The sequence below is a fragment of the Colobus angolensis genome, unplaced genomic scaffold (genome assembly GCF_000951035.1).
Source record: "Colobus angolensis palliatus isolate OR3802 unplaced genomic scaffold, Cang.pa_1.0 Scaffold160, whole genome shotgun sequence".
NCBI classification, from domain to species: domain Eukaryota; kingdom Metazoa; phylum Chordata; class Mammalia; order Primates; family Cercopithecidae; genus Colobus; species Colobus angolensis.
This window is the reverse complement of record NW_012114711.1, coordinates 8,495,134-8,510,100: the sequence shown is the minus strand read 5'-3', so window position 1 is coordinate 8,510,100 and position 14,967 is coordinate 8,495,134. Positions and strand designations below refer to the sequence as shown.

Genomic DNA, 14,967 nt, shown 5'->3' with positions numbered 1-14,967 from the left:
AGAGTAAGCTTTCATGAGTGAATCATGTCCATTTGATGATTCCCTGTGGTGATTACTTAGCCAATGCAGTCAATCTCACATTTTGTAAAATTTCAGAACAAGGCTGCAGTGAGCTGTGGTCATGCCACTGCACTTCAGCCTTGGTGACACAGCAAGACTCAAAAAAAAAAAAAAAAAAAAAAAAGGAAGAAGACAAAGCTCCTAGGGAGAAAGAGTAAGCTTTCATGAGTCTTAGGACGTTTCCTTTAAGTAACACTTAAAGGCAGAGTCAGCCTCTGGTATCATCAACAAATTAGCTCTAAGGTAGAACATACTCATCTGGGCACATTTTGATCAGTGATGGTAAATGACTGAAACAGAGGAGCAATAACTTCAGAAGGAGATATTGGGAAACTAAGTTGCTTTGCAATTTAAATTATACTAAATCAGTACCCCCAGATTTCCTATTAGACCAAGGGCCTAGTCCTATTTCTACTACTTAATTATAAAATGAGGATGTAGAATGATCTCTCAAGCTCTTTCCAAGTTCTGGTAAGTCTACTACTAGCAAGATACTAGATAATCATAATGCAAACTTGGCTAGCACATTACCCAATTCGTGTGTGTGTGTGTGTGTGTGTGTGTGTGTGTCTCTGTCTCCAGAGATGGAGTCTCACTCTGTTGCCCAGGCTGGAGTGCAGTGGCACAATCTCAGCTCACTGCAACCTCTGCCTCCTGGGTTCAAGCATTTCTCCTGCCTCAGCCTCTTGAAGAGCTGGGATTACAGGCGCCCGCCACCATGCGCAGCTAATTTTTGTACTTTTAGTAGAGAAGGGGTTTCACCATGTTGGTCAGGCTGGTTTCAAACTCCTGACCTGAGGTGATTCGCCCACCTCAACCGCCCTAAGTGCTGGGATTACAGGCATGAGCCACTGTGCTGGGCCCCAATTCTAACTCCTAACAGACAGCTTTAAACTCTTCTATGGAATGTTAAACGAAACAAGAATAAATTATTAAGTACAAGATTTGGGCTAGACTGCAATAAGAAATTTCTCATGGTAAAGACTTGCTGGACAATGAAGGAAAGCAAAGAGGTTGTAAAATCACCTTTACTAAGAAGATTTTAAAACAGCACTATGCTGCAATACAGTCCCCTGGAAACTGCTTTAATGGCAAAAGGTGAAGCAGATGAAGCACACAGACATGGCAACACACACCGAGTGCCACACTACTTTCAAGGTACTTCTTCATATCTGCTCAAAGGTCTCCAGTTCTCCAGAGTCAATGAGCAAAACCACAGGATGAGGAGGTAATGTCAGCACCCACACTGGCAGCTCAGGCATGGAGTGTCCACAAAACAGGAAGTAGCAAATAAAAGAGAAGGGTTTCTAGGGAGCCCCACATAAGGACTGGCACTAGGATTCCAACTTGCTCTTGGGGGAGCCAGTAGCTAGATGATATTTCAGGGTACCTGCTGACCCTGAGATCTTCTCTCTTTTACTCCTGGAATAGCAACTACTGCAATTACCAATATTAATGAGCTTCTCCATGGGTTCTTCTAGGGAATAAGATAGAAACTGGTTTAAAAAAAAATAGGTTCCCTAAAATCAATCATACATTTCTTCTCCTTTTTTTAATGGAATCACATTTCCCCTCATTTAACCTTCAACACTTTTCTTGCCCTCCCCATTAAGGTCATTAAAATAAATAACAGTTATCAAAGCTAACGATACATTTTGACTTATCAGGCTCCCTGGAATTCCCATTGCTGGAGGGAACTAGGGATAATCGACTCCAAAACATCTTATCTTAATTAACTTTTTTTAAAAAGGTGAACACTTACTGCAAGTGTATCCAATGCATCAACAAGAGTCAATGAGTAGTTCCCTAGTACATCATTGATGTTCAGATTTGAACTGAAAAAGAAAATTAAAATTAAACAAAAAGACTTTATTTCAAAAGAGAAGACAATAAAACTAAACACCCGTCAGAAACTGTAATTGCCAGCAACTCTTATTTATTCAGGAACTAATTATGGGTGAATTAATACGGCAAAGGTCTTTCTACTCCAAAAGCAACACTTTCTATAGTGTTCATAAGTAGAATCGAGTCACAGAACTGCGGAGACACACTTGTACCAGAGTGGAAAGAATGTTCATGGGAAGTCAGGAGGTGAGTTATCTCCTGTCTGAGATTCAGGTTTATCACCATATACAATCTCTTTAGTCCTGTCCAACTTTAAAAAGCTCTGATTTCATAATCATTAGGAACTAAAGGAGAGCACTTGTCATACGACCCACCTGCAACACTTTAATAAAGCAATTCGACACCACAGCCTATTACACACAAAGTAAATACGTTCATTGACTGTGTCAGTATTACTCATCTGCCCTACGGTTGGGGGTATAAATTAACTTCTTTACACCATTTCTTCATTAATAACTCATCCAAAGGGTCTCCATTATTTCCATTAATTCTGAGATACCATTTAACATGAACCAAAGCAGGAATTGAGGATTTCTCCCTTCTTAACTGGAGCTACAGAAACGTTTCTGCCACACAGCTCTCACCCCCATAATCTACAGCAATTTTCCATTCTGAAACAACCTTAAGAAACCAACTTCAGGATGACAACAAGGGTGAAGCTCCTCAGGCGCTGTATTTCTTTATAACACTTAAAAAAAAAAGTCAACAACAACAAAAAAACTAATACATCTGGGAGAATAGGGATGAAGAACTAGTAAAATAAAGGACAGTTTGAGAAATTCTGGGGACTTCATTTATTTATTTGTCCCATTCCCAAAGACCCAGAGAATAAGTGCAGAAGCTTGGAAAAAATGATAGTAAGAGAAGACATAAGACAACCGTTTAAAGATTTTATTAGCAACCAAAGCAAAAAAGCTCCAGTTTTCTTTCCAGCAAGATTCATTGATATCTGCAATCTTCCATCATATCCCAGAGTACTTTATCTGCTCCTTGGATCACCCTAATGGGTCCTCATCTCACTTTCCAGTGAGAGAAGCTTCTGGTGTACAGCACCTCTGTGTTGTGATGGCTTGCTGTGCTCTCTGAAAGGTCTATACCTCAGCTGCGGGGAAATGGGGCTTATGTGAAAGAGGCATAACAGCTCCAACGTCTGATTTTATTTGAACCCTCCAGTTGCCTTGTTTTATGCTGTTATGCCACCTAATCTAAAGCAAAGAATATATAGTAAAATTTTAGATACTTTTTTTTGAAACAAGATATATATGGGGGTTATAGTCTAGGAACTAGGGTTATCTCATTTCCTACAAGCTGGAAAGTCAGAAAACTGCTTGGCTGGAAAATTGCACTTGTTTCTTCTATTTGTTGATTCTCTGGAAATAAACTTATGCAATAGCAAAAGGTCCCCTCAAAGCGAGAGCTGTGGATTCAAATACGCCTCTCAAGGGCAAGTGACAGCCAAAAAAGATACAAAAAGTGCAAGGGTTGCAGGAGAGGCTCAAAGGAGACAGGGAGATCCTCATGCCCAATTCTGCCAACTCAAGAATGTTCTCCTGCGTGTAAATATTTCACTATGTTGCTCTGCTGCTTAGAAACAGAGTGGGCTTTAATAGCCCACCTCATCAGAAAGTAACTCCCTCATCATGTAGCATCCAAGCTAGATGGTAATCAGGAGAACCATATGTAACTCCCCTCTCCTGAGTCACACCCAGATCTGTGGTATGTGTCACTCTCTCCACCTGCACAGGCCCGTACTCACTGTGAGCACTGAACTCCTTTCCATGGTTTATCGTGCTTTGCCTTCTAATCTATAACTAAAATAGACCCAGTTTTAAAATATTTCTTTTACAATGCCCAGTCACTAAAAATTGAGTTGCCACAGTAAAAAAAAAAAAATTATTTGCAGTAACTGTGGGGTTCCTTCTCTCCACTGAGTAGTCAGACAAATCCTCTCCAAGGTCTGGGGTATTCATTAGAACACTTTTAATTCTTTCTTACCAAATAATTGCTACATGCTCTTTCAAAATGTGCCAAAATAAGGAGGAAGTGGGAGTGAGGATGAAAGAAAAAAAAAAATAAACACCATAAAACTCTCCTAGCCTAACAGCATGAAATTATTATGACTCCATTTATGCCAGCCCACTATGCAGGTAAGACTCTGGATTTGTTCTTTGTAGATATTCTTGTCAATGTCCAACTTAAGCTGGTATCTTTAAGTGCATCAAGCCAAGAACTCAATACCTTTCCCTGTAACCAGCTGGCTGAACCGCACAACTAAATGCTCCACTTACTTCACCAGGTACAAATGTTCATGGCATTCACCCCACTGTAAATTTTTAAAGTTCACCTCAAAACAGAAAAGATGGAGAAAACCACGGCCTTTGACAGAAAATTTCTGATTATGTTAGCAAAATCAAACATACGTGTTTTTAAAATTTCTGATTATGTTAACAAAATCAAACATATGTGTTTTTAAAAATTCCCACATATACTTAGCCTGTAACAGCTGTTCAGAAATCTACCTAGTGTGGTGTAGGCACAGAAATAACATAAGAAAGAGTCCCTGCGTTCAAGGGATTGATAATCTGGAGAGACAAGACAAAGGGAAATGAAGGTGAATACACAACAGTACTCAATTCTCAAACAAGGTTAAAATGTGGAATCGCAGCTCAAAGGAAAGGAATCAAAAGGAGAACTGAGTCAATAAAGGAGAATCATCTTCAGTTAGACGGTGTCACGGAAACAAGACGAGCCTGACTCTGAAAGAGGGCAGGATTTTCCAAAGAAAGAGGAATGCAGAGGAGGCCATCTTGAGCTAGGAGTACCTAAGCATTTGAGGGGCCAATATTTGTTTGGCCTAATTTGAGATTTGCTTTGTTGTTTTAATAGCAATACAGTTGAGAAGAAATTGAGAATGGTCACATGCCCAAAAGCCAGAACTATAGTTTACCATTCACAGGATTACAAAAATATAATGTCCACATTTACTCAAAGAAACTTTAAGTTTGGATCCTCCAACACAAATTGAGGATGTGAGAAGAACTGACTTTGCATAGCTTTCTGTAGACAGAAAGATTTGCTCTTTTTAGAGTGTTCAGGTTTTATTTACTTCATGTTAACCCCTTACCTGACACCTCCCCAAGAACAAGTCACATGTACTTGAGGCAAGAAAGCTTGGAGCACACATGACTACAGAGACAAGGTAGGAGTGTTTAGCACCAATATTTTCTATGTGTACTTTTTACATAATACTCTAATGGCAAATTCACTCTTAAATGAATCGTTAGAATACATTTGATTTTTTTTAAATCTGGAAGATTTTTGGCTGGGCTTGGTGGCTCACATCTATAATCTCGGCACTTTGGGAGGCCAAGGTGGGAAGACTGCTTGAGGCCAGGGGTTCAAGACCATCCTGGGCAACAAAGTGAGACCCCATTTCTACAGAAAAATTTTTTTAAAAAGTAGCCAAGCATGGTGGGGCACAGCTCTAGTCCCAGCTACTCGGGAGGCTGAGGCAGGAGGACTGCTTGAGCCCAGGAGTTCAAGGGTGCAGTGAGCTATGATTGCGCCACTGCACTTCAGCCTGGGTGACACAACAAGACCCTGTCAATTAAACAAACAAACAAAAAATATGAAAGATTTTTATCACTGATTATTTAGTTTGGGGATGTGAAGTACCCTCCTGTTTCAAAGCCAGCATGACAATATTCTGGTTCTAAACTTTCCTCAAAGCCTAGTATTCGATAGCATAACAGGAGGACTACAGTCAATAATCGTACATTTTAAAATAACTAAAAGAGTATAATTGGATTGTTTCTAACACAAAGGAAAAATGCTTGAGGAGTTGGATACCCAATCTTCCATGATGTGATTATTACGAATTGCCTGCCTGTGCCAAAATCTCTCATGTACCCTATAAATATATACACCTACTATGTACCCAAAAAAATTAAAAATAAAATTTTTTTAAATATTAAAACAAAAATAGCAAAGCCTGAGAGGAGTTAAATTAAAGGAAAGAGTACAAAAAATTAACTTTTCCATTCTCTGTAAAAGGCAAGTGTGAGGAGTCTGCGCAAGGTTTCTATGGCCTCGTCAAAGACAACAAAGGTTTACTAACCAACAGGTCTACCCAGCTCAGGGCACAACCCTTCCCTAATGCCATCCCCACCTCCTCAATACTTCTAACACCCTCTTTCCAATAACACATCTGTCTCAAAGCAACCTGACCTTAACTTACACATAACCAAACCAATGCATAACCAAACCAAAACACTCATCAGCAGCCTTTCATTCTGAAATAAAAGCCAACGGCGCACATGATACTATGAAGACCAGCAAGTTAAATCAACCACCACCTCACCTTGCTGGGAAGGGACTCTTAAGGTTCTCCAGAAGCACTCTTAAGGTTCATTAAGAAAAACATTAAAATGTCATCAACTCACTCTCCAAACCATCATATTCTCAAATGAAAGTGTTATCACAATTCCCCGTTAAACTGTTTTCAACTTGAGTCCACCCGATAAAAGGTAATCTGAGAAACAGTCTGTGAGCAAGAATAAAGGTACTTATTGAAAGTGCTCTCTCCCTTCTTGTAATACCAAGAGCACTAGTGGAAAAGCACAAATTAAGATCCAAAATATGTACACATACTATGATTGCCTATGTAAAACATGGGTAGACATATGCGCAGGAACTAGTGGCAAAGATAAATTTAAAATAACTGGTAGAATGTTATGACGTTTTTCAAAATTTAATGATGTTGATTTAAAAAGAAAAAACATTAAAGCATGATGTAGGCTGACAAAAAAAAAAAAAACAAAACCACAATTTAATGAAGTTTATTCCCCAACCCCCAAAAAAAAACTGAGACAGAAAGAAAATACATTTATAGGTATAAAGTCCCCTCTAGTTAAGTGAGCCAAATAATTCATTCACTGCTTAAAATCTGGAAAGGTCATGGCCTAGCGCGGTGGCTCAGGCTTGTAATTCCCGCAATTTGGGAGACCCAGGCGGGTGGATCACGAGGTCAGGAGGTCGCGACCATCCTGGCTAATACGGCGAAACCCCGTCTCTACTAAAAATACAAAAAATTAGCCGGGCGTGGTGGCACGAGCCTGTAGTCCCAGCTACTCGGGAGGCTGAGGTAGGAGAATCACTTTAACCCGGGAGGCGGAGGTTGCAGTGAGCGGAGATCACGCTACTGCATTCCTGCCTGGGCGACAGAGTGAGACTCCGTCTCAAAAAACAAAAAATCTGGAAAGGCCAAATACTTTTTTTTCAAAATTTAATATTTTTTCTCAAAAAAAATTGAGATAGAATATACACTTATACAAATAAACGCTACGGTTAAGCAAGAAAAACTCATCAGTTCCCTAGAATTATGAAAAGGCTCAGTCCTTTGCCTGGGATGTCCCCTTGCTTCGGTAGAAATCATGCTTTCAAACTGCAATTTAAAACATAAATGTGTAGATAACCACATCACTTTAAAAACCCAAGTCCGTTTAGTCTATAGGCTTCCTTATCAGAACCTAAGGACTGGACTCCACTGCTTTCCTCCAGGTGAAGGAAAACGCTTGCCCCAGACGGTGCCAAGACACTGAGCAAACCAACTCCTCCACTCCCATCCAGGGGAGGGGAGTCACCTATTTGGACTAACAGGGCCTATGACAATGCACATTCCTTCCCTACAGGTAAGACGTCCTTAGCTGGGTGTACTGCCCTCTTGGACTTTGATGTCAACAGCGGTGAACTTTGGAGCTCAGCCTTTGCAAACAAGGCTGGTGGACAGGGAGGGCTGGCTGACCTTCCCTGACAACCACGCCACGAGAGGGGGGGGGATTTATAGGACAGATCGTACAGGGTAATGACGTTGACAGTCAATTCAGCATCCAATAAATTTCACCTCAAGTATCTGGACCCCAAATGTGGGCCACATAGCTTCCCTCCCCACCACCTATCCTCAGCGTAAGAAGCAGCCCCTGTGAAGGAGAGGCTGTAACCCCGTTCTGCCTCAAACTCAACGGACGGCTTTGGAGAAGTCAACTCTTGGCTTTTTACACAGAAAGGACGTGGGTGTGGCAATCTGATGGAGGTGGGGGTACGGGGTAAAGACTTGTTCTGAAGCTGCGTTTACACGGGGAGCGTGGAGATTTCATCTAGAGTTTATGTTCATCCGGAGGAGGGGCTCGAGATGGAAGTGGAAAGCCCTCCAAGCCAGCCCTTGGCACTGCCACTGTCCCTTCTGGTCCTGGACCTCAGTTTCCTCATGTGTAAGACACTGAGCTGGACAGCAGTTCTGAAGTTTGGAGATTGTGGGAGAATCAGGAGAGGAAGGCCACCGGCCCACCCCGCACCCTCAAGCTCAAGCTCGGGGGTCTTCACAGGGACTCAGGCGGGACACGGCGCACGGACGCTGCCCGGGACCCTAACGGCCCTGGCGCCCTCGGGGTCCCCGGAGGGCAGAGAGCTGCACCCCGGAGCGGAGGGCGGAAGGAAGCGCTTGGGCGCGCGGCCCCCGGCGGCGGAGGCTACTCACGGGTCCCCGCGGTCGGGCCCACGGCCGCGGCAGTGGATGGGGTTGAGCTCGTCCTGAGGGAAGGCGTGCGCCATGTAGTTGTCGTAGCCAAAGACGAACATCCCCCGTGCCAGGTCGCGCATCTGGGCACGCAGCTGCGGAGGGAAGGCGCCGCTGTAGCGCTTCTCGTACTCGTCCGGGCCGCGGTCCCGGCCGCCCAGCACGTAGCCCCAGTGGGCTGGGCCGCACACCCCCGGCTCAGAACGCTGCGGAACCTTGCGCGGGCTCTGCGTCGCCCCGGTCCCTGGCGGCTGCAGCCACGACGGTCCGGATAGCCCCCCAGGCCGGCCCACGGGCCCCGAGGCGGGCGACGCGGGGCCGTCGGGGCTCCTCAGACGCTGGAAGCCGAAGCTGAGCGGAAAGCGCTGGTAGAAGCCCATGCTGGGCCCCAGCCCGAAGACGAGCCACAATACTCCATGGAGGCCAAGCCGGAGGAGCACCAGCCCCAGGACAAGCGCTCGCCATTGCATGGTCGCGCGGGCGCCGCGGGCATTATTTTAAAGCGCGGGGGCCTCCCCACCGACCACCGTACCCTGCGCTCGCCCTGTAGCCCGGCTCACTTCCCCTTTAAGGAACTCCCCCGTGACGCACCAGGAACTAGCCCATTGTCCCCAACCCCCAGGCTCTCGGGCGGGCCGGCCAGGCCCAGCATTCGCCCGCCCGGTGGCCCGGGATTGGCCCGGCCAGGGCTCTGCCTCGCGGGGCGCGGCCCAGGACTCCCTCCCACACCGCAGGCCGCCGGGACGTCCGCGACGCCCCCGAGGCCCCGCCCCTCATCCAGGCCCCGCCCCGTCCCTCCAAGCCCCGCCCCCCTGGGCGGTGGGTAGCCCGACGGGCTGGCGTGGCGAGCAGGAGCCGCGCCAGCCCAGGCGAGGGAACTTCCAGCCAATGGGAGAGCGGCACGGCAGCGCCCGCCGGACGCTAGACACAGACGTGGCCCTAGACCGCCTGGCCTTGGCTAGATCGGGTCTCTCTCTGGGCAGAGCGTGTGTCCGGCAGAGCTGGGACCGGAAAAAAACCACTCTAGGTCTAGGTTAGGAGTGATGACAGTTAAAAGATACATACTGAAAAGAAGGAAAGGATCATTTCTGTATAAAAGGAACTATTTTTGCATATCGAGGGCAGCAATTTTATAACTTAGGTGTCTGTTTATGGACGGGGTGGGATACTACCTTTTAGCTCAAGGAGTGCACAAAACAGTTAACTGTAGGCCACATAAAGATCATAAATCTTTTGATTTAAACACCCAGTTTTTAAGAATCGCTCATGATGCTTGTAAAACGCATATCCCCAGATCCCTCCCTAGACCTATCGAACAACTCCAGTGGTCTCGGGAATGTGCGTGTAAGTACTCTTGGGCAGTTCTTAGAAACCAGCAGTTTCAGGAAATACTAAATTATGTTATATTGCTTTTGTCTCGGCAATAGGATTTTTTATTAAAAGGGGGGTACGGGTTGGGGGTGGGAATCAAGGCTCCCACCACCACCAAATTATTAACCAGATATATCTAAACATGTCTTCTCTTGTCCCTCCCACCATCTCTCTTGTGCACCGGCAATTAACGACCTAACCTTTGAGGTGTGGGGTAGATTCCCAGTTAAATCGCTTTACCCCTCTGTATCTACTTCCTATAATTAAGAAGGTTGCAAATGTTAGCTCTAAAGGACTATGGCTTTCACATAAAGATTCAACGGTTTAGATGTTTTATTTATTTTGCTTGCTGCATTTGGAGTTGGCTGTAAGGTTTGCTCTCCCTAAGTTTAGACCCTATACCTGTTTCATCAGGGTTTCTGAAAAGCTTGGGAAGCAAGACCTGACTAGACCCCCAAATCAGATATTGGCTGAGTGGCCGACCAAGGGAGTGCATAAGAAGATAAGTTGTCATGTGGCACTCTCATCACATTTTCAGGGTAGAGAACTTTTTGAAATACAGAGCAGGTGTAAGGGGAACTAAGAAAACACTTCATTACAGCACATTGTTGCTGGCACACAGGAAGGTCCTTACTATTGGCTGAGCCTTGTTCTTTCCCAACATTGAGACATCGAGAGCAGCCCAAGCAGCAAAAAGATTATGAAGACAACTTGAGTCAGGATCTTTAGACTACATAGCTTCTGCTTTTTCCCCTCAGTGAAGGATGCCTGGGGACTATGCTGGCAGCCCAGCTCCAGCCCTTGATCTTGAACTTCTGCCTTCCCGGAACTTGCAAACTGAATGTGAACATTCAGTTGCATGTTGTATGTTTTCTTCCAGGGCTACTTTATTGCAAATTTTAACTTAAAACTTAATCTGGTTAACTGCAGGCCATATTGAGGACAGCTCCTGTCTTGATGTTAGACAAAAACTCTTATAAAAATAAGTATTTTAATAACCAGAGAAAACCATCCAACTCCTGAAAGATGCTTTTCATGGTAAACCTGATGGTTTTCAAAACACTTTGACATGTGTGCTCATTTAATCTTCATAGAAAACATTCTAAGGCTTATTCCACAAGCCATAACGGAAGAAATCAGGTTGGGGGCTCAATTCTCAGAGCCTGTTGACTCTAGGCAAAAAGGGAGTTACTACACTTTAGGGCAATTTGCACTTCAAATAGCTGGCCCTTGAGCAGACAGGTCCCTCAGCTCTTTCCACGCCATCCAAAGGCAACAGTTTTGACATTAGCGCCCTGCAAGGCATAGCCTAGGCATTAGGATCTAGGTTCAGAAAGTGTTTCCTTCTGGAATGAAACTGAAATGAAAGAAATGAGTTATTTTGTGCTAGTCCTTTCGATTAGGACTCCCCTTAAGGTAAATATAACTGATATTGGGACAATACCCATACCTAATCATAAAACTCCACCTTAAAAATCAACTCTTTAAGATACAGTTTGATTTGTGACAGGTCTTCCAGTAATCTCACAAGAGCATCAGCGACTGATAAGAAAGGAGGCACTTTTTCCTTTACTCTGGGGAATGCCAAAGAGATGACAACTAAAAACTCACATTCAGAAGTCAGGTGTTCAAATCGTAGCTCTGCCCTAAGAGTGACCTTGGGAAGTTACTTTTCTGGACTTGTTTCCTCATCCACAAAATGGGTGAGTGATGAGAACAATGTTTATCACAGTTGTGAATTACATCGTGTGTGTGTGTGTTTGTGTGTGTGTGTATAGTACTTACACTGTGCTATACAGTCAGCCCTATTGTTAATACTTTTCAACTCTGAACCTTTTAAAATTAGCACCTGGCTGGGCATGGTGGCTCACGCCTGTAATCACAGAACTTTGGGAGGCCAAGTTAGGCAGATCACTTAAGATCAGGAGTTCGAGACCAGCCTTGCCACAATGATGAAACCCCATCTCTACTAAAAATACAACAATTAGCCAGGTGTAGTGGTGGGCGCCTATAATCCCAGATACTCAGGAGGCTGAGGCACGAGAATCACTTGAACCCAGGTAGGTAGAGGCTGCAGTGAGCTCAGATAGTGCCACCGCACTCCATCCTGGGCAACAGAGCGAGACTGCATCTCAAAAAAAAAAAAAAGGTATTTCAAAAGCAGGGGTTTTGCAAAGCCGATGGCCTAAAAACAAAAAAAGTGTATAATTACAGTTCAAATTTATTTGATGGGCAGAAATCCAAGTTTGTCAACATGCTCTCTGTGAGCAAAATACAGGGTACTCCAGAGGCTGAGGCAGGAGATCCCTTGAGCCAGTAGCTTGAAGTTGCGTTTGCTATGATCGTGGCTGTAAACAGCCAATGCAATTAATTACCTGGGTAAACAGTGAGGCTTCATCTCTTTTTCAAAAAGGCATAGGGGACAGGGAATGGTAAAAACAAAAACTAGTACTTCCCCTGTGAAGGGCTATTTGGCAATTCCTAGTGTCAGAAAAAATTACAACAAATTTACTTACAGATCTAACTGGCGTTTATTAATAGCTTATGAATGGGCCAGCCTCCATTCTACAAAATAGAATGAAAGCTCCCAATGAGAAACAGCAGAATAGTGGGTTTTGTGAGAGTAAGGAAACAAAACAATGAAAAATAACTGATTGGTTAACATCGGGTTACTTTTTTTTAAGCGTTAAAGCAGAAGGGACTTCCTTATTATTCCGATTCAGACAGAGTGGGATTTTCGGTTTTCAGGAAAAACTGATTTCTGTAAAGTTTCCATTTAACTGTGTGGCATTTAATATATGTAACTACTTTGGTCTGCTAGAACCTAGTGCAGAAACTCAATCCACAAAAAAAGACCCTCCATAATTTTTGTTTAACATTAGCACAAGTCGCCGGGCGCGGTGGCTCACACCTGTAATCCCAGCACTTTGGGAGGCCGAGGCGTGTGGATCACTTGAGGTCAGAATTCAAGACCAGCCTGGCCAACATGGTGAAACCCCCTCTCTCCTAAAAATACAAAAATCAGCTTGGCATGGTGGCTCGTGCCTGTAGTCCCAGCTACTTGGGAGGCTGAGGCAGAAGAATTGCTTGAACCCAGGAGGCGGAGGTTGCAGTGAGTCGAGATCGTGCCACTGAACTCCAGTCTGATGACACAGCAAGACTATCTCAAAAAAGAAAAAAATATACTGAGATTCCCTTCTAGTAGTTCTAATACCAAACCACTGAAACAAATATATCAACTATACATCAAAAATATTCATCATGCACATGCCCATATCATGCTCCAGCCTTTAGGTTACTGATGCTTCCAGAGAATGTAGGAATTCTATAAATCCTTAACCCTTCTTTGAATGAGAGGGCTTTCATAAATTAGCTAGCACTTTCATAAATTAGCTAATAATATGACAAATAAGAGTAATTTGAATTTTTCTTACATAATAAAATATACAAATGGAAGAGTTATCTAATTCATGTATTAGGTAGCAGTAGATAGAAATGGTGAATTCTCGTAAGCCACAGAAACAAGATAGCACCTTGTGTGATACACATTGTACAACACTGAGGGTAGACCACAGTTGTAGATAAGAATTGGTTAAGGGAGATGCTATAATTAGCAAGTGGTTAATGTTCTACTTCCCATGTCCAAAAAGGGACACAATGGTTTTGTCGGTCCTCCAGCCCCTTTCCTTTGAAGAGTAGTATTTTCTAACCATTCCAGGTTTCTCCAAAGCGCTAGATAAATTCTAGCAGAACCTAGCTGGCTGGGCATGGTGGCTCACGCCTGTAATCCCAGCACTCTGGGAGGCTGAGGCGGGCGGATCACAAGGTCAGGAGATCAAGACCATCCTGGCTAACACGGTGAAACCCCATCTCTACTAAAAATACAAAAAATTAGCCTGGCGTGGTGACGGGCGCCTATAGTCCCAGCTACTCAGGAGGCTGAGGCAGGAGAATGGCACGAACCTGGGAGGCAGAGGTTGCAGTGAGCTCAGATTACGCCACTGCACTCCAGCCTGGGCGACAGAGAGAGACTTCATCTCAAAAAAAAAAAAAAAGAACCTAGCAACACAGCAGTTATAAAGGGTTAAACCTTAGCTCTAAACCACTTACCCTCAAATTGGTAGTAAGTATATACTTTTCCAGAATGCATACCAAATATTTTCTGCAGTCTGGGGAAAATGTTCTAAAATTTGTAAATGACTTTCAAAATATAAGGTATATATTTACAGAATTTCCTTTAAACAAAATAAATTTACTGTATCATTCTGTAAAATGTCTGCAATCTCCAGCTCTTGTGCTAAAATTTAAAGTTGTAACATGTAAATATTTCTGTATTTTTTGATTACCTTCCATTGAAGGAACATGTAATATTACATATTCACTAGGACAAATGGGTGTTTTTGTATCTCTTCTCTTTTTAGCCACCAAGCAAATCTCTAGGCTGCTAGAATCAGCCCGTCAGTGGCAGAAGTTATGGTTAGAAATCCTCTCCTCTTCATTTTATAAATGGGAAAACTTAAGGAGCCACTAGGGAGTTCTGCAACTCACCAGTCACACAATCAGTTAATGGCCAAGAACCCATTCTCCCAAATGCCAACCCAGGACTCTCCATACAATTAAGCTATATTAGCATCGTAAGCTAACAACTCTTTCCCTACATCCCTACTGTAAGCCCCAGTAAAATGAGGCTAAATTATCCACCCACCACCCCCCACCCCGGTCCTGATTCCTATTGGGAAATCTGCATTACCTAAATGCCAGATGTCTTGGGATCTCAAAATAGAATTATCTTACTGAAAAGAGGCTGGTTAATAGAATGGAATAATAAATGACTACTGCTGTGGCTTAGATTTTTGATGACAATGACCTGCTTTGGTTTCCCTAAGAACACCCAAGAGGAGCAATGACAAAAGTACACATTTTTATTAATAGCTGAATTTTAAACAGCAAATGTGTGGAGGTTATTTACTAACCAACAGGAAACACCTGCAGCAGGCTGCATACTTGTAGAGCAGCAAACTTAAGGGAAGTCTGTAAGGCTTTACTGTCTTCCTTTT

At 43.7% G+C, this 14,967-nt stretch overlaps 1 protein-coding gene across 1 annotated transcript in view; it reads right to left on the bottom strand.

Moving 5' to 3' along the window:
- The window catches only part of EDEM1 (ER degradation enhancer, mannosidase alpha-like 1), a 32,765-nt gene extending 23,522 nt beyond the window's left edge, over positions 1 to 9,243 (bottom strand). The window contains exons 1-2 of the mRNA XM_011937258.1: positions 8,501 to 9,243; positions 1,823 to 1,895 (exon numbers count right to left, since the gene is read on the bottom strand). Coding sequence (XP_011792648.1) covers positions 1,823 to 1,895; positions 8,501 to 9,009 — 582 coding nt within the window. The 5' untranslated portion in view covers positions 9,010 to 9,243. The remainder of the gene's footprint in view (positions 1 to 1,822; positions 1,896 to 8,500) is intronic.
- Positions 9,244 to 14,967: the final 5,724 nt, after the last annotated feature.